This window comes from Ovis canadensis, chromosome 19, assembly GCF_042477335.2.
Source record: "Ovis canadensis isolate MfBH-ARS-UI-01 breed Bighorn chromosome 19, ARS-UI_OviCan_v2, whole genome shotgun sequence".
NCBI lineage: Eukaryota > Metazoa > Chordata > Mammalia > Artiodactyla > Bovidae > Ovis > Ovis canadensis.
The window spans coordinates 66,434,480-66,461,911 of NC_091263.1; the positions used below are offsets into that span (position 1 = coordinate 66,434,480).

The 27,432-nt window shown below is 38.9% G+C and overlaps 1 protein-coding gene across 42 annotated transcripts in view; it reads left to right on the plus strand.

The window, feature by feature from the left end:
- MAP4 (microtubule associated protein 4) overlaps positions 1-27,432 on the plus strand; it is a 157,793-nt gene that overhangs the window by 63,511 nt on the left and 66,850 nt on the right. For 35 of the 42 annotated variants that reach the window (XM_069561500.1, XM_069561503.1, XM_069561507.1 and 32 more), the window contains exon 3: positions 15,626-15,694. The exons of the other annotated variants lie outside the window; for them this stretch is intronic. In XM_069561500.1, the coding sequence (XP_069417601.1) occupies positions 15,626-15,694 (69 nt within the window). The remainder of the gene's footprint in view (positions 1-15,625; positions 15,695-27,432) is intronic. 42 annotated transcript variants of the gene reach the window in all.

Here is a 27,432-nt window from a genome sequence, read left to right on the forward strand (position 1 = left end):
CTTGCTCTTTTAATCTAACCTGAAGAACTCTTATCTTTTAGTGGATGTGTTTAGACTATTTATTGAAATACTTGATGTGATTGTTGATATGGTTGGATTTAATCTGTCAGTTTGTGGTTAGTTTTGTGTTTCTTCCATCTGTTCTTTAGTCTGATTTTCTTTTTCTGTCTGCTTTTGCATTAATTGAATATTTTTATGATACTGTTTTAATTCCAGTATTGTCTGGAGAATACAGAAACACACATATCTATGTAACAGTAAATTATCTCACCTTTTTTAATTTGAAAAACAAACCTTAAGTTTTGGAAGGTTATTTTTTGCTAGGTGTTGTATTCTGTGTTACTCTTGTCTTTCAGTGACTTAGAGGAAAATTAGTCTTCCTACTTGCAGTTTCCGATAAGAAGTCTGTTACAGTTTCGATAGTTATTCCTTTTATTCCTGTCCTCTGGCTGCCTTCAAGGTTTTATCTTGATCTCGGGTTTTTAGCAGCTTGAATATGTTGTGTTTAGATGATAAATACCTTTAATAAATGCTTTTTAAAAAAAGGTATTTCTTTGTCTGCACCAGGTCTTAGTTGTGGCATGCAGGATCTTTCAGTTGTGGCCTGCGAACTCCTGGTTGTGGCATGTGAGACCAGGGATCACACCCAAGAGCATTGGAACCTCGAAGTCTTAGCCGCTGGACCACCAGGGAAGCCCTAGCTGATACTTTGCCTTCCTGGCACTCGCTGAACTTGTTCTCTGCTTTGCTTCTTTATTTTTCTCTTCTCCTTCTTAGATTCCAGTTACTTTTTGTTAAATTGTTGAATATTGTCCCAGGGATCTTGGATGCTTTGGGTTTTTTCCCCTCCCTCTTTTTTTCCTCTTTATGTTTCATTTTGGGTATTTTCTTTTGACCTGTATTCAAGTTCCCTGATGTTCTTTTGCTGGCTGCATTGAGTCTAATAATAAACCCTCAGTGACATTCTTTATCTTTAATATCTTTGCTGTTTTTAACTTACAGCATTTCTATGTGACCTTTAGAGCTTCCATCTCTCTGCTGAAATTACCTGTTAATGCATATTTCTACCTTTTTCACTGTAGACTTTAACACATTAATCATAATTTTTAAACATCTGTCCAGTAATTTAAATATCTGGGTCATTCCTCAGTCTGATTATTTTGTCTCTTCACTGTTTTTTTCCTGGCACTTTTTATGTGTGTGTTAATTTCTGAGTGACTTCTAGACCTCACATGTAAAACAGAGACTGAGATTAAAAAAGGATTTATGCCTGGAAATGAGTGTATGGTTAGGCTATTCAAGATGGCTGTTCTCTTGCTCTCTGTATGTACATCACCTGTCTGACCAGTGCCTGCTTCACCTATGCCCTACTCACACGACTGACCTTCCTACACACTTGTTCTTCCCTAGCTGGTGATTGTTTTTTATCAAAGGGGCCATGAGGGCTGTGCGCCTCCACTGGTTTTCCTGGTGCCTAATGAGCCCTCCTGACATCAAGTCCTGTATAACTGATAATCACCCTTGCCACCTGGGAGCAAAGATTACCCCCGTGTCCTAAGCCTGCCTTCCACTGCACATGCGAGGTGTCACTCCAGGACCTTGCTTCAGCTGTGTGAGGTCCCCCATCCATTATACTGGTGATGTCTCTGTTGCTGACTGTGGGCTCTTTCTTCAGTCTTGGAACTGGGCAAGACCTTATAGACCTGTAGGTTACACCCCAACAATGGCATATCTCTTGTTTTACTAGGTAGTCAGTTCAAAGTGTTGAGGCTAGGGCTGAACTAGGGTTGGGCTTTGTTGTTACTGTGATGGTCTTCATTGCACTACTGGTTTTAAATGCTTCTATTCCTGGTTCTTAGAGTAGGGGCTGAAGGGCTGAAAGGCTTGTTGTCAGTCCTTGTTCCACTGGCAGCTTCTGGCCTCTGCTGTGCACCTGTGCCTCCGGAGGCCCTCTCTCCCCTCCCTTGTCAGAAGAGGGCGGGGTAGCCTGGGAGGGGCAGGAGTTTTGTTTATCTTTGTTTTTTGGTTTTGGTTTAGGCTCAGTCCTGTGTGCATGTATCTCATGGTTGAGTGTTTTTCTCAGTAATATTATCCCTCTTACATGGATAGGGTTTTCTAAGTATTGGTATGGGATCCTGGGCTCAGACTTTCTGGCTTCTTCCTAAGGTAAGAGGGGATTTTTCTCATTACTCCTTCCTCAGGCCTTCACCTGGCCCTGGGGTTGACAGCGTTGGATACTTCTCTGCCAGCAGCTGAAAGCTTTTGTTTGCATAGGGGAGAAGGGTCCTAGGGAACAGTGCTTCTTATCTTTGCTTTAGTGGTAGATTTTTCTAGTCTGCACCACAGAGGGCAGCACCCTGGTGTCCCCCTCCCCGCCGCCAGTCTTTGTAACCTGGGAGTGGATTTGAAGTCCTTTTGTGTCTGTGGATCCCAAGGACCCCTTACTCTCATGCTAGCCTTCACTTAGCCTTTAGCAGAGTTTCCCTGGTGGCTCAGATGATAAAGAATTCCTGCAATGCGGGAGACCTGGGTTTGATCCCTGGGGTGGGAAGATCCCCTGTAAGGGGGCATGGGCAACTCACTCTACTATTCTTGTTTGGAGAATCCCATGGACAGAGAAATCTGGTGGGCTACAGCTCATGGGGTCTCAGAGTCAGACATGACTGAGTGACTAAGTACAGCACAGCCATTAGTGTAATTTTGGTATTTTCCCCCCCATACTACCTTGTTTATAGAAGGCTTAACTTAGGATAAATTGGAGGAAGAGGAGAGGTGGTTATTTGGAGACATCAATAAAGAAAGGAAAAGAGCTTCCTTATTTCAGTTCAGTTGCTCAGTCGGGTCCGACTCTGTGACCCCATGGACTGCAACACTCCAGGCCTTCCTGTCCATCACCAACTCCTGGAGTTTACTCAAACTCATGTCCTTTGAGTCGATGATGCCATCCAACCATCTCATCCTCTGTTGTCCCCTTCTCCTCCCACCTTCAGTCTTTCCCAGCATCAGGGTCTTTTCAGATGAGTCAGTTCTTCGCATTAGGTGGCCAGAGGATTGGAGTTCAGCTTCAGCATCAGTCCTTCCAGTGAATATTCAGGACTGATTTCCTTCAGGATGGACTGGTTGGATCTCCTTGCTGTCCAAGCAACTCTCAAGAGACTTCTCCAACACCACAGTTTAAAAGCATCAATTCTTTGGCACTCAGCTTTCTTTATAGTTTCTTTGTTCAAAATGCATTTCTTAGGCAAACCTTAGATAGGACTCGATAATCTCAACAGCAAGTTTTGCTTGGACTTCCTCCAGCTCTGGTGAGTGGCAGCCACTCTCTAGTTGCGGTGTTTGGGCTTCTCGTTTCGTTGCCTGCCCTTGTTGCAGAGCCTGGGCTCTGGGGTGTGTGGACTTCATTCGTATTTGTGACCGGTGGGCTCTAGATCTCAGGCTCCGTAGTTGTGGTGCACCAGCTTAGTTGCTCTGAGGCAGGTGGGATCTTCCCAGATCAGGAATCGAACCCATGTCTCCTGAGTTGGCAGGCAGATTCTTTACCAGTCAACCATCAGGGAAGCCCAGCAGTCTGTTTTTTAACAGTCTCTTGCAAGTGACTTGGATGCCCGTCCTTGACTGAGAAACACTGGTCTTAGAGAAAGGGCCTAAGTAAGTCCTGGGAAGGATGATAGCTAGAGCCTCAGAAATGGTCCTTCTGCTGACTGGGGCTTTCTGTTGAGGAGCTTCGCAACTAACTTCATTGGCCACCAGAGGGCGATGTTGGCACAGGTCTGACTTTTGCACAAGGAGGAGGCCTTGCATTGAGACCGTGCTGAATCCTCGCCATTTTGCCCAACGCGGACTTACTGCGGCTCTCTTCTTCACAGCACACATGCCTTCTCGGCTTCTTGCTGTTTCCCTTCTCTGCTAATTGATTTGCCAGCTGTGGGACTCTGAAATCTCTTGCAGGAGAAAAAAAAAAATGTAACAGCTATCTCAGAGCATGTGATTAGTTTAAAAAAAAAAAAGTGTTTTGTGTGCTATGTGTATTTAGCTGAGAATGTTTTCATTTCCTGAAGCGGGAGTCTTGTCCTCTGGGAAATCAGAAAGAAGACAATTTAGCTTCTTTTGAATGAAGACTTACCCAGTAATGCACAGCTTTCCCATGATTAGAACCCATGTCTTATCTACAGAGAAGTATGCAGACCTTTTTCCTGCTGTAAAACCTCATTTTTTTTCCTGCAGTGATGTTTTTATTCTTCTCTCTTGAGCTTAGATTTTTGAGATCATTAGTTGTTATATGGTTAGAATCTCCATCTCCCTTTTATTTTCTTCTAAACTCATTGCGTTGCTTTTTTTAAAAAAATTCTGGTAAGTGGCTTATTTCTTAGTTTTACAATTATGATCTAGTCTGGTAATGTCACTTTAATGAGTTTTTCATAAGGCAAAAGTTAATTTCAGTGTTCTCTCAAGGTTACTTTGTAGTTTAGTGATCAGTCTATGGAAGATCTATAGTTGTATAGGTAGATCAATATGGTTGATCAATCTATAGTTCAGCAACAATGAGAATAATAATAGTTGACATTTACTTCACAAAATGCATTTGCCACAGTGCTGCCTCCAGTGTTATTGCTTTAGTCCTCTTTGTGACTGTGGGAGGTAGATATTACCCCTCTTTCAGATGATGCTGTTTTTAAGGCTCAGGAGTTCAGTTCAGTCGCTTAGTTGTGCCTGGCTCTTTGCGATCCCATGGACTGCAGCATGCCAAGCTTCCCTGTCCATCACCAGCTCCTGGAGCTTGCTCAAACTCATGTCCGTCAAGTCGGTGATGCTATCCAACCATCTTACCCTCTGTCGTCCCCTTCTCCTCCTGTCCTCAGTCTTACCCAGCATCAGGGTCTTTTCCAACGAGTCTATTCTTAGCATCAGGTGGCCAAAGTATTGGAGTTTCAGCTTCAGCATCAGTCCTTCCAGTGAATATACAGGACTGATTTCCTAGTACAAGGGAATAGTATATGATCATTTAGTTTATAGTGATAGAACCACAACCTGAACCCAAATCTTGTGATTTAAAACTGTGTGTTCAGAGGTCAGAAAGAGCGTCGTCAAGTTAGTGTCAGGTTCCAGGTCCATTATATCACAAGTGCGGGTGTGCAGTTCATCGCCATAACTGGAGACCACGAGAGTCTTGGGAGATGGAACGCTTACATCCCACTCCAGTGCGGCAGGGATGGGTTCTGGTCTCGTTCTGTGTCCCTGCCGGCAGACACGGTGGTGGAGTGGAAGTTTGTGGTGGTAGAGAATGGAGAAGTTGCTCGTTGGGAAGAATGCAGCAATAGATTCTTGGAGACTGGTCATGAGGATAAAGTGGTTCACAGGTGGTGGGGGATTCACTGAATCGCTTTGACAAACGGCCGAGGGGCTATGGGAGAACATGGAAGGGGCTAAGGTCATGGAGCACCTGGAATAGTTTAAAGTAAAGGAAGTGTAACTTCAAATCTAACCCCTCAGACTTGTTTCAAATTTGCTAGTGGCTTTTGTCTAATGTGTAGATAGTGCTTCCAGTGAGCATGGCATTTCCTGTGGCATTGCTGGATGGATTTATGCTGATCCATCATTACTTTAGGGCTTGGTTGTCTTGGGGAGTGGCTTGACTAAGTGTGCAGTGGTCAGGGAGCACAGAAACCAACTTAACTGTGCAGGGTTTAGACTTGAGCCTTTCAGTGATTCTTAGACCAGGGGAGTAAAACAAGCCTTATTCAAAAAGAGCAGATTTCCTACTGGTACAGCTGGAGAAATGCTCTCTTACACATTTTATATTTAAAAATCATTAGCACCATATGGAACTGTGATGAGAAAATATCTGGTCACTAGATGTGATTAGCCAGAGTATGAAGTATTGCGTTAAGACTTCCCAATGTTTGTTTGTTTGTTTTTTTGCTTGGTTTTACTTGCCATGTATGGTTTGAAAGTAGCAAGTATGTTTTTGTCTTAATGATCAAAGGCTGGTGTAGAAACAGGGGCCTAATCAGTCTTTTACTGGGAGCAGTCCAAGAGGAAAGAGAAGAGGAAGGGGTTATGGTGGATGCTGAGCAAGGTGGCCTGATTGATGCCTCTTAGAGGGCTGGGGGCTATGGCACAGCCCACTCGAGGGTGGGGCGCCCCATCATTTCCTGGAAGGGCCTTTGGAGGACTGTCTTGCTCCACTGCTCGTCTCACAGCAGATTTGGGCTCACAGATGGATGGTCCCACAGCAATCATTTCACTGTCTTCCCTCTTCATGTCGGTGACGATCTTGGGTAACAAAGCTGTAACAGGAGAGTGATACAGAAATACATCTTTGCCCTGGGAAGAAACAACCTTTTAAACTTTGCCATTATAACTGAAAAAAAATAATAAAACCTGAGTTTAGTATCTTTAAAAAAAAAAAAAAAACTGTGTGTTCTTTCTGTGAAACCATACTGTCTTCATGAATGCTTACTTTCTAATTTATTTACTGTCTCATAGACACTGTTTTTCAAAACTAAAGATTCACTTAATTTAAATCAAAAGAATTATCAGACCTGTACACACTATGTTCAGGGAAATGTAAATCAGAGTCTTATTTTACTTGCATAAAGAGCATGTACTTGAGAACTCTACTACCAAGTTATATAAATTTATAAAGTCTTCTACTTTATAAACAACTATTTTACATCTTCTTGTTCATTTGAGGGCTTTTAGAACAGATATTCAGTAAAGTCAATCGGAAGAGAGTTGATACCCTGCCTGGCCCCTCAGCCAGTCTCCTAGCCTACATTGTCCTGTGTCCTTTGCTCTGCCGTTGCTCTAACGTTCAGGAGTGAACTGCTCCTGCTCTCGCTCAAGGGCACTACTGTAGCCTTCGCCTCTTCTGTCTTTTTTATCACCAGTTTCTCTGGGTCATTCATCAGCATCAAATATACCCTAACTTTTTCCTTCATAAGAAAAAATATTCTGTCTCAATGCATGCCTTTCTCACTTACTTTTCTTTTATTCTGCTCCTTCTTTGAAGCAAATATATCTGCTCTCTGGTGTTAGTTGCTTTCCCTCTTAAACCCACTTCCATCCAACTTTCACCCATACCATTTCACTCAGCTGCTCCTTTGAAGGTACAAGCCTTTACATTGGCAAGGATGAATATAGAGGACTTTGACCTGAGCAACCAAAAGGAGTGATTTATCATTTCGTGAGATGGGAAGGCTGTAGAAGGAGTAGCTTTTGAGGGAAAGGTAAGAATTTCAGCTTATCTGATAGTAGAGAAGATATCTAGTCAAGAGCAGTAGCAGCTAGATAAAAGAACCTGAAATTGAGAGCATAATTCTGGGCTGGGGATACACATCTGGAGGTGATGATAATTAAAGCTTTGGCTGAAGGTGGTGGTCTACAAAAAATCCTTTATGATTGTTGTAATTGTCCAAGAACATTTCCTGACTTGCAATCCTTGCTCGCGACTTGCCCCTTACCCGCCTCTGTTTTTCTTCTCCTTGGTACCTTTCGTACCTGAGCCTGCCCTTTTCAAGGCACTTGTAAAGTCATAATTAAGCTATTTGTTGTCTCACACTCCAGCTACTCTAGAATAGGGATAGTATTTTGTTTATTTTTATATTCTGGCAGAATGACACGGTTAGCAAAAGCAAAGAGGCACAGAATAAGTTCATAGTGTACCAGCAGCTTCAGGTTGCTCAGTGATAAGAAACAAGAGGTCAAATGACAAGTGAGACAAGTGATGGCGGAAGCAGGAGACACACGCCCAGCGACATTACGCGGAGTCTCACAGTCTGTGCAGAGACAGAGGCGAGTGGGAAGCTCGTTGGGTGTGTGTTAGCGAGGTCACTGCTCTTGGCACATGTAGGGATACAGTCATTGCTTGTTAAGCTGAACTGAGATCATTTGGTCTGTTGCTGAACTAAAGTCATCGTATTCAGGTTTGGGTTATGTTAAGGTGCAGATTAACAAGTTACTCTAAGTCTGCAGCCTAAAGTGGTAGGTCTTCATTTAGGTGTAAGTGTCTGATCCTGAACCCTCTTTATAATTTTTTCAAAAATTGTTTTCTGACTTTGATTTGAAAATATACTCTATTTCTTACCTAGATTTCTTTTTTGGAATAGAAAAAAATAGCACTAACAGTTATAGTTCATAATAATGGTACCTACCTGGTATGAAAGAAAAGCAGAGAGACTTCCTCAGAGGTTAATTTGCCATGTTTTATCTGTAGCTGAGAGATTCTTAAGAGTTGCATAGGGCAGAGATACCAAAGACATAAACTCCAAATCCAGCTATCTTTCACGTACTTTAAAAAAAAAAGATCCTTTCCTCAGAGATAAAATGTTTACGTTATTCTTAGGCACAGACTCCAGGTAAGTTGGGAGGAGCATTTATTTCTTACAGTTAAATTTATGGATATGATTCAGGCATCTTTATGTTAAGATTGCTCTGTGAAGCCACAGCAGTATTCCTCCCTCCCCTGTGTAGATGGCATGTCTGGTCCTGAAAACAAGGAAATAGCACGTGACTCATGGGCTCTGGTATTGCTCTCATTTGAAATCTTCTGTTAATAGCTTTATTCCCTTGATTATAACACTGAAACTTCACTGTAAAGGAAATTAGAAAATTAAAGTGTTTTAAAGTCTCTAAAGTAAAGTGTTTTACAGTCTCTAAAATTTTGTGTTTAGAAATTGAAGGTTTACTTAGGAGTTGCTGCTTTTGCCTTCTCCCTCCTTATTGTCCCCTGCTGCTGCCCCGTACACACACAGACAGTCACATTTATTCCAGTCATTCATTGATTCTGTATGCAACTGTTTGTTGAGAATGCTGTGTTATTAAGGAGAAAAAAATGAACCTCAAAGCTGTGACCTCAAGGAGTTTACAGTTCATTAGTGAAGGTAGTCAAGTGCCAAAAGAAAAGAGCAAATAAAGAGCTGTGTGATTTGAGAGGGGTGTGATAATATCTGATTTCAAGACTAGAAGGAGAAGAAGCTTGTCTTTGGAAGGAAGCACAGGTACGGGCAGAAGCGTTTCATTGCAGATGCTTTAGGTTTGTGTGTGTGGTGGTCGAAGGGGCAGGAAATCTCTTCTGGCTCGGCTTCCTATTTTCTTTGAAAGAGGTGAGGTCATAATGCTGAGAAATGGAGGTGGAAAGGGCTACAGTTTTGAAGAGAATAGAAGTGGTTTAGAGTAGACATTTCAGAGGGTGGTGTAGACAGGAATGTTCGGGCAAACATTATATGACTTTATCATCAGATATCAATCTGCCTTTGCTTTGGAAACAACCCAGCTTCTTTTGGCCATCTTTTCTTATAGGGAAAACTGAGTGTAGGTATATGGGAATCTCTGTCCTAGCATCACAATTTTTCTGTAAATTTAAAAAACTAGTCTACAGTAAAAATTTTGTTTAAAAAATTGAAATTCAAATAAGTGAAAATCTCCCCTAACTCTGACTTATCTATTTATTTTTTAAGAAGAAGTAGATCTTTTAGGATTATTTACTGTGTAAATTACAAACAGAAATTTGTAAGTTTTAAACAAATGGGTTCAATCTCTGTTTACTTTGCCACTTGGAAATGTTTCTACTAGAATGTATAAACCATTCTTTGTAACTCTGCATTTGTCTACAGTAGCAATCTTGAAACTTTTTAGTCACATAGCCATGTGGGAATTCTCAAAAATTTTGTACTCTTTGTACATTTTTAAGTTGACTTCTAAATTTTTTAAGCAGAAGTTTACATTGTTGGAAAGTATGTAATTTTCAGGATGTTTCACTTTTACCACATAAAATAATAGTTATATCAGTCCTTTAAATGTATCCAAATGCTTCTAAATAATATAGCATTTTGATTCCTATTATCATTTACTTAAAAAATGCATGAGCAAGCTGTTCTTTATCATTGGAAATGTAAATCTTTCTTTTGATCCCTTGAACCCTCATTTCTATTCCATTTGTCATAGACTTTTATCCTAATGGAATAAATTTTTAAACTTGAAAGGTTTTTTTCTGGGGTAAATTATCATATTTCTGTAACAAGTATGTAAACTTAAATTTTGATGTAAAAAGTTCCTATAACCAAAGGATCCTAAGTATAACTTGGTCCAGAAGAGATGTATCATCACAATTACTAGTAGTACCCAATTGTGACCTTTGTCACAATTTTTGACAAATTATTACCAACCATAATAGTTGAATCTGATTGGATTTTTTTTTTTTTTTTGGCTCCTCGGCTTGTGGGATCTTAGTTCTCTAACCGGGGTTGACCCTGGGTCCTCTGCTGTGGAAGCACAGAGTCTTATTTACTGGACTGCCAGGGTATTCCCTGGAAGTATTTTTCTAGTGAGATTATTTGCTGTATTATTTTTCCTTGATTAGATTCTAAATCTGTGACTAACCATTTTTTTGGCTACTATGGAAAGGACTTAACAATATTTATTCCTGTTGTTTTCATAGATAATAACAGCCAAAAAGCTCTATTCACACAGCTTCCTATGTGAGAATAGAAGCTTTATTATAGCAATATATTCAGTTCTTTGAGTTCTATGCTAAGAATTCCATAACTCAGTATTAAAATTTATTTTTAATGTCCTATCAGACGACAACCTCATTATGACCTCTTTCAATTTTGGAAAATCAAGTAATTGGAAACTCCCTAACCTGGAAAGGATTTGTTAATCATTAGATAATCACTTTGTTTAGGGGCTTGCTTTTGTTTCATGGATGTGTGATATTTTCTTTCATCCTTAAGAGGAAAATAACATACTCCTTTTTAAGAGTCTAGTTGTGTCCGCCTTGTTTCCCTGGGTGACCGTTTGCTCTCTTTGGCTGTGATGTCTTTTTTTGGTAGTGGCTTTCCTGAGTTGCTCGGTCTTGAGGTTCCCTGTGACACTCGGCTGTTTGCTGCCACCTGCCTCTGGCGGGTGTGGTGGTGCTGCCGGTGCAGCGTGGGGCTCCCCCACAGTGCCCCCGGGTCTCACCATCCACCCGGTGAGCAGGCTTCCTCCTGTGCCAAAGCATTCAGTGTCTTCCCGCTGGAATTTGGCATAGAGCTGACTGTTGTGGGTGAGGGAGGGAGAGCATGGGGGAAGTCGGGACTGGCATGGCAGCTTTTCCTGAAGTCCCACCGCTGCGGCTGTCTCCAAGGCTAGAGTTACCTCCAAGGAGTGCTGTTTTCCTTCCTGTGCCTTCTTTGGGCGGGGGTTTCTTCTCAGGGTGGTCTGTTTGCTTCATTTACTTGGATATTTCTTGTAATTTCTGGTCTGCTAGGGGGTACCCTTCTTGATTTCTAGATCTTTTATTGCCTTTAAAAAAAATCAATCTTTCCTGCTACTTCTGACTGCTTGTGATAGCATGTTGAAGCTGGCCTGTGTGCTTCAGTCTGGTATCTGTCCACTCTTTAAGGTGCTCAATTAAAACAGTAGTTTATGTCTGTGAAGGTCTTCCTTTTAATCCCCCGTCTCTGTTTTCCTGCACTTCATTCCTTAGCAGTTAGCAGTGATGTTTAGTATATGTTTTTCCATATTTTTCCTGATTATTTATGTGTGTTTTTCATAGTGTTATTATGTCATACTTGCTTTTACTTTATGCCTTTCTTTTTTAAAAAGTAACATGATTTCATATATATATATATTTATTCATTTGGCTGCATTGGGTCTTAGTTGCAGCGCGTGAGATCTTGGTTGCATCATATGGGATCTTTCATTGCAGCACGCAGGCATGTGGGATCCAGTTCCCCAGCCAGGGATTGAACCTCTGTCACCTGCATTACAAGGCAGATTCTTAACCACTGAACCACCAAGGAAGTCCCTGATTATATTTTAATATATGTGCTTTTTTCTTTAACAACATTTGGCATCCTGAAATTTTCCCATATTAGCTACCTCATTTCTTTTAATAGCTGCATCTTATTTCACAGCTTAGTGAATCTCCTGGTAGGCATTTGTTACTTTTAAAACAATGCCACAATAACAGTTACGTTCAATTTTGTGTACTTTTATATCTTTTTCATGAACTACCTACCTAAAATGAATTGTTACACTGGTATTTCAAAATTTAGTAAACTGTTAAAAGTTTGTTTCAATTTATATTTCTCCAGCGGTGTATGAGCTTACCCTTTTTCTTACACCTTTGCCATCATGGGCTATTATCAAATTTAAAAAAGATTTCATCATGCTTACAGCCAAAGATGATATCATTTTGTAATATGCATTTTCCTGTAGTCTACATTTTATTTTCTTTTTGCAATTTGTGTTTTAAACTGAGGTGGATTTTGGAAAATAGGCATTCTTTCTTGAGCTAGGAAGAATACATTTTATAAGCTTACTGTATGAGTGTGGATTTATTTATGTGAGATATGTTCTAGCTCATGTTTGTTCTCTCTCTTGATAAGTAAAACACAATATGTGAAACCCTAGCATGGTGCATGATGCATGCTGGGTATTTAAGAAGAGTCTGTTATCTTTTGTTCCTTTTATTTTCCTCCTCTTGTTCCAGTTAATTGATATTTTCTTTTCAGTCTGCCTTATTCTTTTAGGTTTTTCTCTAGTTGTTCCTCTGTTACCTGAGATTTCAATTCAGTTCAGTCGCTCAGTCGTGTCCGACTCTTTGCGACCCCATGAATCACAGCACGCCAGGCCTCCCTGTTCATCACCATCTGCTGGAGTTCACTCAGACTCACGTCCATCGAGTCAGTGATGCCATCCAGCCATCTCATCCTCGGTCGTCCCCTTCTCCTCCTGCCCCCCATCCCTCCCAGCATCAGAGTCTTTTCCAGCGAGTCAACTCTTTGCATGAGGTGGCCAAAGTACTGGAGTTTCAGCTTTAGCATCATTCCTTCCAAAGAAATCCCAGGGTTGATCTCCTTCAGAATGGACTGGTTGGATCTCCTTGCAGTCCAAGAGACTCTCAAGAGTCTTCTCCAACACCACAGTTCAAATGCATCAATTCTTCGGTGCTCAGCTTTCTTCACAGTCCAACTCTCACATCCATACATGACTACTGGAAAAACCATAACCTTGACTAGACGGACCTTAGTCGGCAAAGTAATGTCTCTGCTTTTGAATATACTATCTAGGTTGGTCATAACTTTTCTTCTAAGGAGTAAGCGTCTTTTAATTTCATGGCAGCAGTCACCATCTGCAGTGATTTTGGAGCCCCCAAAACTAAAGTCTGACACTTGTTTCCACTGTTTCTCCATCTATTTCCCATGAAGTGATGGGACCGGATGCCATGATCTTCGTTTTCTGAATGTTGAGCGTTAAGCCAACTTTTTCGTTCTCCTCTTTCACTTTCATCAAGAGGCTTTTTAGCTTCTCTTCACTTTCTGCCAGAAGGGTGGTGTCATCTGCATATCGGAGGGTATTGATATTTCTCCCGGCAATCTTGATTCCAGCTTGTTTCTTCCAGTCCAGTGTTTCTCATGATGTACTCTGCATAAAAGTTAAATAAGCAGGGTGACAATATATAGCCTTGACATACTCCTTTTCCTATTTGGAACCAGTCTGTTGTTCCATGTCCAGTTCTAACTGTTGCTTCCTGACCTGCATACAGATTTCTCAAGAGGCAGGTCAGGTGGTCTGGTATTCCCATCTCTTTCAGAATTTGCCACAGTTTATTGTGATCCACACAGTCAAAGGCTTTGGCATAGTCAATAAAGCAGAAATAGATGTTTTTCTGGAACTCTCTTGCTTTTTCCATGATCTTTTCAGTGAGTTTATATGAAAGATTTTTTGTCTGCATTGGGTTTGTGAAACCCAGAAATTTGGACATTGTAGTTTGTTGTCTTCCACAGTAAACTCTTGCATTTCATATTTTAGTAGCATGTGTTCTAGACTTCTACTTGTCTTATGAAAAATCTGTGAGGTTAAGAGAATTTGCAGGAGCTTCTTGGGTTGGCAGGCTAACTGCAGAGCTAGGCAGGTTGCTGAATGTTAGATATAGTCAGAGCCTTTCAGAAAGGTTATATGTCCTCAAATTGATCTATATAGTAAGAGCAGTCAGTATCCCATCAGAATTCTTTTTTTTATAAATCAACAACTGTCTCTCAAATTTATATGGAAAAGCATAAACATTAAAATATAACAACACAATTTTGGAAAAGACCTAATTTGGAGGATGCACATGATGTCATTTTAAGATTTTATAAAATAAAATTATCAATTGTATTTTAATTGTATTGTGGTACTGGCAGATGGGTAAGTTTATCGATAAGTGGAACAGGAGAGTCCAGAAACAGACCTACATGTAATATGGTCAGTTGCACCTTTTCAACAAAGGTGCAAAGGAATCAGTGAAATAAAGGAACAATTAGATATCAATGTACAAAAATATGAACCTAGACCCATATTGTAACAACACATAAAAAAGGGCTCAGTGTGAAACCTAAATGAAAACCATAAAACTTCTAGACGAAAACATCGGAGAAAATCCTGTGACCTTGAGTTAGGGAGAAATATTTTAGATACCCCACCAAAAGCATGGAAACATGAAGGAAAAATGGTAAATTAGACTTTATCAAAATGAAAAGCTTTTGCTGTTCAACAGACACAGTTAAGAAAATGAAGACATGTTTTTTGGGTATATATTTTTGGAAAAATACTTTAATTGGAGAAAATATTTGCAAAACTCACCTGATCAGGGTTTGTATTCAGAAAAATAAAGAATCTTCAAAACTCAATAATAAGAAAATACACAGCCCAATTAAAAAAAATAGTCCCCCAAATCTGAACATCAAAGAAAAAAATCAGTTCATCAAAGAAAATGAAAGACTGGCAAACATATGAAAGGATGCTCAGTATCCTAAGTTATTAGGAAATGAGACACAAGTATATTGTTGTTTTTGTTTAGTCACTAAGTCGCGTCCAACTCTTTGTTACCCTATGTACGGTAGCTCGCCAGGCTCCTCTGTCCATGTAATTTCCCAGGCAAGTATACTGGAGGGGGATGCCATTTCCTTCTCCAGGGGATCTTCCTGACCCAGGGATTGAACCTGCATCTTTGGTTTGTCAGGTGGATACTTTACCCTTGAACCACCTAGGAAGCCCACATGGTCTATTAGAATAGCTGTTGTTTTTTTTTAAAAAGCCCACTGCTTCCAGAAGTACTGCAGGTGACCTCCAGGTAATCATCATGTAAAGAAGCAGAGATGGGACCTTAGACTTTTTATGTGGCAGTTGTTTTATTTTTGGTTGCATCGGTTCTTAGTTGCTGACCGGGGAACAAACCTGCATCCTCTGCATTAGAATGTAGATTCTTAACCACTGGGTCACCAGGGAAGTCTGTGTCCTTGGAGAATTTGGTTTGAATCACTGGTTCTAAACCACTGATTCTTCATGGTAGTTTACTGAGTATAACGATAGTCTTTGACAACGTACAGGGCAGGAAAGACTTTGACTTGCTGTAAGGAAGGCTTCTCCTGTAGTTGTGGCTCCTATTAGAGTTTGAATGTCGTAGAAATTAATGACTCAGTTCTGTTCTCTGTATTTGGATTTCCTTTCATTTGATCTTTAAATTTTGGACAGATTTTATCTGCTGTAAGCTAATGTTATGAGGAGTGACAAAAATCCTAGTACTTAGACAGCAGTGGCAACTGTTTTTCATTTTTCTGTCAGAGTGGGTAATTATCCTTTGTGGTCATTGTAGGTACTCCATCTTCTCAAGCCACAGTGCTCGCCAACGGTGACCACGGAATAGAACGGAATGATGTCACTGGTAAGTGGTTCCCAGGAGTCCTCAAATGTGTGGGTGAGACAGTCATGGTAAACACCTAACACCTTGATCAGCTCCTTTGAGGAGGATTGTTAGTGGAAGCATATGGATTATTTGTCAGGGTACTTTTATTCTTGGTGGTTGTGTTTAAATCCAGGGCATCTTGCCCCATAACATTTCCAACAATGGAGAGAGTGAATTTCATTTGATATTCTGTGAATATTTTTTTACAGTTGTACCACTCGAGAGTTGGATCAATCTTAATAATAGACTTTTGATGCAGAATGACCATCACCAGAATATGTAGTGTGGAGTCCTTTGGCTGCCGCAACTCTCTGAGCAGGTCTTGTCCCTGACTGCACTTGGTTTGCTTTCCACGGCTCACTGTTAGGAAACTTGTGAGCTGGAAATCGAGAGTTCTTTCCTTTCTCTTGGGCCCTCAGTCTGTTTTGTCTTTCTATTTTCCCCTTAACTGTTACTTTGAAATTGTCTGTAATGCCTAGCCCATTACCAGGGCTAGCGCAGCGTTACTGTGGTTCCCCCTTGTATATTTGTAGTGAGCAAAATTTTCAAAGCAGTAGCAGGGTCCACAGGGATGTATTCTGTGAATAAATTGTTTAGGTAGCTAATATGAGAGCCATACTGAATTTTTTAAAATAGTTGCACTTAATTTGCTTAATTGAACAATCAGGCTGATGCTGTTGACCCAAATGAAAAGACTTCTGTTTAACTGGGGCATATAACGTTTGCTTCACATTACTGTAGGGAGGCCAGCGCTAGCCGTGGCTGTGTTTCTCTTCTTGCGTGCTTACCTCAGCCTTTAGAAGTCCTGCCTTGAGTTATCGAGGGATTTCTTAGTTTCTAAGGCTTACGCAGAGCCTTCTGTTAGCAGTATCAGTTATTCTAGGATTTACTCTTTATCCTGATCCTGTGACCTTTAGAAATGTTGTATACATCTTTATACCTTAGGTTTATTGATGACTAGGTTCTTTCTTTTCCCCCCTCCCTCCACTCAGGTTCTATTTTTATGAATGTTAGTTTGACCCAGTGACAGTAAATCCTTACTAGCAACTCATTAATTAGGAACACTTTACTTTAAAAGCTGGAAACAACAAGAAGTGCAAATTTACTTATCTCTCTGTTTTGTGAACTGAAATCTTTGTGTTTTTTTTTTAATAATCTTAGTTCATATGTGGTATTGACTTTTTCTGTGCCTGCTTTGAAGAAAGCAAAGATCTATATAAGCTTTAAGAAAGGCTTTAAGAAAATAGTTAGAGAAATATTCCCATGACTAACGAAGAAGAAGTTTGAACATAAACTTTTAAAAAATGAATAGATTCCACTTTCTTTAACAAGGAGGCAGTACCAGGGGAAAAAAGGGGGATTGATTTGGTTAGCCATTGGGAAGAATGAATTCCATTTTCATCTGATAAGGAAATGACTATCACCACTAGAGTAGGTTTCTTCTCTAGCAGGATGTCAGGTCTGACCAGAGGAGAGTTAAACTTGATGTAGCAGTTTTTTTCCCACTGCCACAGCTTAATAGTGCAAGGGGGAAAAAAAGAAAAACAAAACAGGAAAAACATGCAGCCTGACCCTTACTGTTTGAAGACTAGTTCTGTGGCATCAAAAGAAGAACCTGACTGTTTATGAACTGTCTGTTGCCATTATGGGAGCAGGTCTTTCTGCTCTTGGACACCTCCCCGCCCAAAGTGTAGAATATAGTTTGCACACCTGGGGAGATGCTGTCTTCTGAATTTGACCTCTTGACTATGTTAAAGCAGGTGCTTTACTGAAAATATGCATGTTTCACTGGGGCTGGGAAGGGGTAGGAAGCGGGCAAAGAGTGCATGTTTTCGGAGCATGGTGTGACTGCATTCTAATTTGGCCCTCACTAACTGGAGCATGTAGCTTTGTGCCGTTTTGAAATTTCCCATTTTTGTTTCCTTCAGAGTGTTATCTGTAGTTCTAAGAGCACACCTGCTCTGCTGACAGTGAATAAGGGTTTATGAGCATCTTGCTATGTTGAACTTGCTGTTTACTAATGACCTGTGCTTTTCCGTCCTTTCCTTCCCCTTCCTACTTCTCCCTCCCTTTCTATTTTTCTCCTCCTAGAAGCCTAGCGTGTCTCTCAACACTGGGGCTGCTGCAACACCAGACCAGTGATCTTTCCTAAGCACCGTTACACTTGTAAAACCTTCAGCATTTTGCAGAGCTTTGCTTTCCTTCCTGGACACGATATAGAAGAACCTGAGGGTAGTTCTTCGGGGCCCATTTCTGCTGATTGCTGAGCAAACCACCTGCTTCCTTTTGTGCTCCGCAGGGCTTGATGGAACCTGCTTTCCCTTTGTGAGCTCAAAGTACCAGATGATTTTTTTTTAATCCTAGTGTTTTTATGAGGGTCATCCAGTGTCTTTTATTTCTCATTCTCTTTTAAAACTCATTTTATCATTTAATTCAGTCACACATTTTTCTTTTCTTTAAACATTTTTAGTTGGCCTTTTTCATTTGGTTTTCCGATCTTCAACCTGAATCAGGGTGCTGTAACAGCAAATGAGATGGTGTGCTTTCAAAAAGGGATCGACTCCACCAGTACTGCAGTGAACCTCCCTCTCCCTCTCCTTTTTCCCTCTGTAAGCTTGCTTTTAGGGTAGACTCATCCTTCAGGCTACCTGTGTTTCTTTCCACCTTACTAACATTTGAATAATGATAGCTATTTTAATTTAAAGTTTTTTAATTTATAGTAGTTCTGATTAAACTTTGAAAAATACTTCCTCAAATGAAATCATCCTTTGTTATTTGCAAGTTGGGCTGAAATTGTTTCTGTTATGAAATTATAATCTATTTGTGCAGACTTAGATTCTCCTAAAAATTTGACAGCCTTGTTATTATGTATGGAATTTCATATCCAAAATTTCTTTCTTAGCTTGATCATGAGCTATCAAAAAAAAAAAGAAACTTGGTAAGTTAAGGAAAATGGAATCCTGTATTGTTAGAATATTGGGATGTTGATATAGATAGAAAATAGCTTTCTGTAGCAACCTGAGAAGTTAAATGGCAACACATTGAAGAACTACAACCAGTTACCAGGTTTCTAATGAAATGATTATCTGACTGGACTCAAGCTCTGTTCAGAGTTTGCCTGCTTTAGAACTCTGGCAGTGTCTTTGTGCAGCCTGAGGTGGAACTGGTGGGTCACATGTGAAGACTTGTGTGTTAAGTCCTTTACCATAAACCTTACCATTTATTTTTACACATTCTGAGGATTGTCCCAGTTGGAATTTCTTTTTTCTCATTCCTCATTTTTCCAAAATAATAGCTAAAAAAATCTGAAACCATCTGGGACATACACTGTAGAACTTTTCAAATGATAGGCTTTGATTGCATTTTTAAAAGTAGAATATAAAGCATGGGCCATGCTTTGATATTGTAGAGGAGTTCTGGTTTAAGATCTAGAATATGAGATACTCTTTAAAAAATTTTCTGTCCTCTTACTGACTATGTGTATTTTATAATCACTAAGCTACTGATTGTTTCAGATTGAATATTTACCACTATGTTCTGAGGAAGATTTCAAGATGAACATTTAGATCCTCTGATACAAGAGTACATTTGGGATGTGAGAGAATGTTATGAAAGTTTAAACCAAGTCTCTGCAGTGACTTGTAGAATTTAGAAAGTGTTCCCTCCTGTGGTCACAAGGGTTTGTTCCTTTGCCAGGAATTCCTTTTGTGGATTCTGGAGAGAAGACAGTCACAGGAGGCACATTTTAGAGGAAGTGCTTAGCCTTAGCTTCTAAGCAGTTGATAAATATGAAAACTCTTACCATTGGAGAAAAATCTGAAAAATAGCACAGGAGATTAGAACATCTAATAAAACATAACTCTTTCTCATATGTTTTTCTTTTGCCTTTTTTTTTTTTTTCTGGCAAAGGAACTTTTCAGAATTGATAGTGGTAACTTTAAAAAGTCATACTTGACATCCTTCTTTCACTTCTTTCACAGTCTCTGCAGCTTGTCTAGGTAACACGTGGGTAGAAAAGCCTGGGTGCGAGCCCTGTGGTAAGGCTGTGTTCAGAAACACACTCACGCTTCATTATTGACATTGACTTATTCCACTTTAATTTCCATTTTGTCATATTTACTTTTGTCTGAAATTTGTTTTTGTTTTCTAAATATGTTTTCATTTTGAATTTATGGAATCGTTGAAAATTTCTACTAATAGCCAGCTAAACTTTCATATATATTGTTAGCTGTATTTCACTTGGATGTTTCATTTTGAAGGAAATATATGTAATATTTCATGTATAGCTTTATATGAAGTCCTGTAATAAAATGCTGTATTGCTATGATGGTCATACCCAATGGCCCAGGATCTCACTGGTGAGGTTGCCAGACTGATAAAGGTTGCTCTATTGAAATGGTTGTCTCTTATATGCAATCTCTCTTTCTTTCTCTTATTCTTCTTTGGCCCAATGTAGAGCTTTGTTTTTAAATAATATTTTTATAACTTTATTTACACACCTAAGTTTGTATTTTTTGTGATTATAGATTTCAGTGGTTTTGTACATTGGAACATTTTTATGTGATCATTGTGCTAAATAAATCACGCTAATAAACATCTTACACTAACACTATATGGACTGGATTTTGGCTGGGTTCTTAAGTATTGAAGTATAATGTGACCAGAACATGAGATTTGTAAATAAAGACCCTTGTCCTTTTTTTGGTCTAACAAAGCTTCTAATTTGACCCATAATAATTCCATAATTGGTTTTTTACTTTCTGCCATCTACCTTCACTTACATTGTCGTTTTAGACAGAATGTACTCTTTTATCTGCAGTCTATAAGAGTTAAGAAACTGAAATAATTATTTGATATTTTGTAGCATCTGATAAGTAAGATAGTTGGCAGAGTAAGCAATTTGTGGTTTGTTGTTCAGTAGCTAAGTTGTGTTTGACTCTTTTGTGACCCCATGGACTGCAGCACTCTAGGCTCCTCTGTCTTCTAGTATCTCCCTAAGGTAGCAATATGTTATTCCAAAAATTATTCCATGGCATATCAATTACTGTTAAGATACTTTCTAAATGCTACACTTAAATTTTGTTTAGTCTAATGAAAATTCACATTTACATTATTCCTAAAATGCCTTCTGAATTGATAAATAAAATGTGTTACATTCAGAAGTGTTTCAGTTTTGTAACCATATTGTTTGATCATCTAGTAGTCTGTATCGGGGAAAAGTTTAATGGAATGCCCAATTTCCTAGCCATTCTTGGTTAGTGTTTTCTTTACAGTAGATAGATTTGCAAATGCAATATGTTGACTGAATTAAGACAGTGAAAAGAGAATATCTAAGGTAATTGGTAAGGCATAAATAAACTTTTTTAGCTTGGCAAGCAGTTATTGTTTTTTAAGAAAGATCAATTTTTTGTTCTTGGGTTTGCTTTCATTGAGAGCTCAGTAATTGATTCTTAGTTTTGAAGCACAGTAATTTAAATACTATAAAGAATAATTTTCAGTCCTGACTGACCTTATAGGTACCCTACGATTAAACTCTTCATGATGGGGCAATCCTTGTGTTTTATTAGTGTATTCATTTCGATGAAAGTGAGATGAAACCTGGACTCAGTTGGGTTCTTCCTCTTGATTAACCTGTTAATATGGTAGAGCTGGAAGGCTGGAGAGGGTTCTGGACAAACACATAGGACAGGTGGGGCAGGCACAGACTTCTAGTTTTATTTCTAAGTCATGCATAAACCTGGATTATCCTCCATTTTATTTTGATGCTGTTTCCATTACAGTGAAGGCTTAATAAGATTTAACCGCAAATTATTTGTAGAATAAATCTGCTGCCATGGAGGCAGATTACAGTTATTTACAGTTGGGGGCTGGATGCAGTACACTGAGTGCTCCACAAACGGCAGTGTTACCAGTGTTTGCACTGTGATCCGAGGGGGTGGCTTTTTATTGTGATAACTCTTCTGAATGTGATGCCACCATTACCTCAGGTCAGCCCAGCAGCGAAACAAACAGCAAAACTGCTCTGTTAGAATGTCATGACACTGAGAACGTCCTGGGTGTTTTTCATTCCTGTCACCTGTATCATTAGATAAAATGCAAAGGATTTTGTGTTAGAAAAGTTCTAAGCTATCAAAAATATAAAATCTAAACAGAAAAATCGGTAATGTTAGAGTCTTTGAATAGCTATTGAAACCAACCCATAAGCTGCCATTAGATCTTGTAAATGAAGCCTCAGCATAAAGCTGCACGCTGTGTTGCTGGATGTAGACATAGCAAGGCAGCCATTCCACCCTGCCCCTGCTCAAATCCTGAAAACAAAGCTTTAGTTTTTAGTTTTTTTCTTTTCATTTACAGATACGAGTTTCGTGTTGGAAACACACCAGGGCTCCTAATATTTCTTTTGGTTGTTTTGTTTTTCCCATCTAGTATTTCTTAAAAGTTTTTTTAGTTGTTGTTTATTATTTTCTGGTAAAAATAAATAACTTCTTAGAAAAATCCACACGTACCCATTAACACAACATGTTACATTTACTTCTCGGGTATTTAGGACTCCCTTGAAAGCAGCTCAGGTAATGAGCTTGAGAACCTTCATCCAACCCAGCGTTTAATTATACAGTGAGCCATTCGATTTCTATTTCTGTTGGAGTTAAATGAAACCAAATAGCTTCTTCCTGAGCTTTGAGTGAGTACAGGCTTCTGATACACTTTTTAAACGTAAGTTTGTTTATATGATTTGCTTCTCTTTGTGGCATGAAACTCTACCGTATGCCAGAAAGCATATGTCGATAATAGGATATTTTCTTTTTTATTTGTAATTCTGTAAGTAATAAAAGAATACATTCTCCTTTCTAAGAAAAATTAATGCATTCTAGATAGAGCCGCACTATCAGAGACCGGAAATTTTTCCTCACAGAACTAACGTTCACACACAGCTACTGTAAGTTGATCTTGTATTTTGTACCTGAATCTAGACGTGAACATAGTTTTCTGTCTGATTCACCTTGTTAATAGTAAGGGTAACTTATTATTGTAAAGCACATTAAAGTTTGTAGAGTGCTTTTTACTGTATAGCAGTATTTATTTTTCATTTGAAGAAGTTGAAGTAGGTTAAATAAGAGAGCTCAAAATTGAACCTAGTCTGGTAAGAAGTCCTATGCTCTTTCTACCACAGTGTCCTGTCTCAGTAGATCTTCTAATCTTCAGAAGTCAGTTGGAAAGAATGGACGTTTGAAGTCCTGTTTAAAGCCTTTCTTAGACACTATTTTCTGGGAGAAAATCTAGACTTGAGGCAAAGGTCTTTTTGCATGTAGGTAATTTATTTTGAGAAGTGATTTGGGAAACAAGAGTGGGAGACTGTAAAAAGTGAAAAGGAAAAAAGAAAAACCAATAAAATCAAGTATTACTAACTTTGTCACTGCTGTGGACAAAGAGGTCTTTTTCCTATTGGGTAGAATTTAAAGGGTGAGAGGTGCAGGGCACAAGTGGTGTCCAACTGACCAGGAAGTTAACTCAACAAAAGATCTTTCTGCCTATACTTCACCATAGAGGATGATATCCTTGAGTTCTATACAGGGAAAACTGAACTCTCATCTACCATGAAACTGATTTCAAAGCCTAATTGTTAGAAACTGTGTAACTAACCATTATTTTTGGAATTTCCTAATGTTTTATGAATCAGTTTTAGCAGTTTCTCTCTTTCTAGGAGTTTGTCCATTTCAACTAGGTTATTTAAGTTGTTGACATGCTGTAGTTCTTGGTGTTCCTCTATAACCTTTTTATGTCTATAAAATTGGTATAATGTCTTCTGTTTTATTCTTGAATTGAGTAATTTGAGTCATCTCTCTCTTGATTAGGTGAAGATTTGTCAATTAAATTGAGCTTTTCAATGAGTCACCTTGGTTTTCTCTATTTTTCTCTTTTCTATTTCATTTATTTCCACACTCATCTGTATTATTTCTTTCCTCTGCTTGCTTTAGGTTTAGTTTGCTCTTCTCTTCCTAGTTCTTTAAGTAAAGATAGAAGGTTATGTTACTGACATGATTTTTTTTCCTTCCCTCTTAATAAAGGTATTTGCAGCTATAAATTTCCCTCTGAGCAGTACTTTAGCTGCATCTCATAAGTTCTGGTTTCCATAAGTATTGTGTTTTCATTTTCATTTATCTCAAAAGTATTTTCTAATATCCTTTGTGATTTCTTTGACCTATTGGTAATTTAGAAGTGTGTTATTAATTTCCACATATTTTTGAATTTCACAAGTTAACTTATTGTTGCCATTTCCTAATTTCATTCTGTTGTGATTGGAGTACATACTTTGAGTTATTTCGGTCCTTTTAAATATATTCAGACTTGTTTTATTGCATAACATATGGTCTGTCCTAGAGAATGTTCCATGTGTACTTGAGAAGAATGTATGTTGTTCTCTTGTTGAGTGGAGTGTTCTATAAATGTCTGGTAGGTTTGGTTGATTTATAATATTGTTCAGGTCTTCTGTTTCTTACCGATATTCTTCCTAGTTATTCTATTCATTATTAAAAGTGGTATATTGAAGTCTCCGAACAATCATTGTTGATTTGTCTATTTCTCAATTTTGTGTTTGCTTGGTATATTGTAGAGCTCCCGTCCTAATGCTTTGAGGAGAAATTCAAATAATAATAATTTTATATACTTTTTACATTACACTGTTCAAAAATTAATTTGTTGTGAAAGAATATGGGGTGTGGATAAGAGGATGTATACACGTGATTACTCCAACTATGAGCTTACAGCAACAGTAGTGAAATATCAGTCACTGGTGGGAAGATTCAAAGTGCTAGTTCAAGATGCTCATCATCGCTAATTATCACAGATCAAAACTATACTACAGTGAGGTACCACCTCACATAGTCAGAATGGCCATCACTGACAAGTCAACAAACAACAAATGCTGGAGAGGGTGTGGGGAAAGGGGAACCTTCCTACACTGTTGGTAGGAATGGAAGTTGGTACAGCTGTGGTGGAAAACAATATGGAGGTTCCTCAGAAAACTAAAAATAGAGTTGCCATAGGATCCATCAATCCAACTTCTGGGCATGTATCTGGAAAAAAAATAATTTAAAAGGTATATGCACCCCTTTGTTCATAGCAGCACTATTTACAGTAGCCAAGACATGGAAGCAACCTAAATGCCGAGCAACAGATGAATGGATACAGAAGCCGTGGCACGTACATATGATGAAATTCTACTCAGCCATAAAAAGAATGGAACAATGCCATTTGCAGCAGTGTGCGTGCAACTAGAGATTATCATACTACGTGAAGTAAGTCAGGAAGAGAAAGACATGTGCCATATGATACCACATACCTGTGAGGTCTGAAAATATGACACAAATGAACTTGCAGGGAAGCGAGAAGTCTCACAGACAGAGAGAACAGACGTGTGGTTGCCAAGGAGGTGGGGGGAGGGCTGAATTAGGAGTTTGGGATTAGCAGATGCAAACAATTATACACAGAATGGATAAGTAGCAAGGTCCTGCTATATAGCACAGGGAACTACATTCAGTATCTTATAAAAAAAATCATAATAGAAAAGAAAAAAGTTTTTTCAAAGAATTTTTTTCCCTGAAAATACCAACTACTTTTTTTTGTAGAAGTTGAAAAATCTATCCTAAAACGCTCATGGAATCTCAAAGGATCCAGAATAGCCTACACAGTCTTGAAAAAGAATAAAGTTAGAGCTCTCAGTCTTCCAAATCTACTATAATGCTGCAGGAATTAAAGCAGTGGTGCTCTTGGCATAAAAACAGACATGTAGACTAAAGAATAGAATAGAGGGCCCAGAGATAAACCCTTGTATATATGGTCAAATGATTTTAGAGAAAGGTGCCAAGACCATCCAGTGGGGAAAAGATAGTCTTGGTGTTAGGAAAACTGGAAGTCACATGCAAAAGAGTGAAGTTGGATCCCTACGTTATATCATATATAAAAATTACCTCAAAATGGTGCAAAAACCTAAATATAAGGGCTAAAACTATAAGACTCTAGGAAGAAGACGTAGGGCAGAAGCTTCATGACATTAGATCTGGCAACGACTTGTTGGATGTGACACCAGAAGTACAGAAGTAAAAAGTAAAAGCAACAAAAGTACAAACAGATAAATTCGACTCCACCAAAAAAACACGTTCTGTGCATCAAAAGACTCTATCAGTAGAATAAAAAGGCAATTCATGGAGTGGGAATATGTGCAAAAACATACATCTGACAAGGAGTTAATTATCCAGAATATGTAAAACACTCCTACAGTTCAACCACGTGAAAACAAAACTTAATAAAAAAGAGCAAGGGACTTGAGTAGACACTTCTCCATATATTGGCTTATATGCCAGGAAGCGCATGAAAAGATGCTTATTATCACCAATCATTAGGAAAATGCAAATCGAAAGTACAGTGACATACTGCTTTACACTTGTTAGGATCTAGGCTGTTGTTTTAAAACAAACAGAAAATAACAAGTATTAATGAGGATGTGGAAAAATTGGAACCCTTGTGCATTGCTGGTAAGAATGCAAAATGGTGGAACCATTATAATAGTATGGTAGGCCCTCAAAATATTAAAAATAGAATTACTGTATGAACCAACAAGCCCGCATCTGGATATATACCCAGATAAAAGCATGAACTTTGCACACCCATGTTTATAGCAGCATTATTCTTAATAGCCAAAAGGTAGATACAACCCAAGTGATATATACATAATGTGTAATAGAGTGGTGAAAGTGAAACTCGCTCAGTCGTGTCCGGTTCTTTGCAACCCCATGGACTATATAGTCCTTGGAATTCTCTAGGCCAGGAAACTGGAGTGGGTAGCCTTTCCCTTCTCCAGGGGATCTTCTCAACCCAGAGACCCAACCCAGGTCTCCCACATGGCAGGTGGATTCTTTACCAGCTGAACCACAAGAGGATATACAATAGAGTATTCTTCAGCCTTAAAAAGGAAGGAAATTCCGACATGTGCTCCAACCTGGATGAGCCTTGACGACATTATGCTAAGTGAAAAAAGCCAGTCACAAAAGAGTAAACACTGATGCCACTTGTATGATTCTGCTTACATGAGGTATTGTATATAAGTAGTCAAGTTCATAGAGACAGAAAGTAAAATGATGGTTGACAGGAATTGAGAGGAGGCAGGGAATGGGGAGTTGTTTTTCAGTGTGTACAGAGTTCTGGAGATGGGTGGCAGTGATGGTTGTGTATTAGTTTGAATATACTTAATGCCAGTGAGCTGTACATTTAAGAATGGCAAAAATAAATAAATAAACAATACTAGCTCACTTAAGAAAATTTTTTTTCAAAGTAACCATCATGTACTTACAGACCTCATCAGAATTGAAATGTTTTATGTATTAGCCATCTTGTGAGTTTGTACTAATTTTTCCGGTTGTGCAGAGAAATGCCCAAATTTATAAACATTATTTAAATGCTAACCAGAGTTTTAAGGAACATCTTGTGAGAACAGATGTAATACTCGTTAAATTCCATGAGGAGGTTGGATGAAAACTACGAAAATTTGAAATTAGAGCTTGAAATCTCCATTTAGATGTAGAGTTGACATGTCAGATTTGAGGGGTCCTAAACTGAACTTCTGTCCCACTCCCCAAAACAAACAGAAGACAAAACCTTCTCCAGCTCATTAACAGAAATAGAATATTCTTGTAGTTGCTCAGGCTGAATGTTTGACTTCC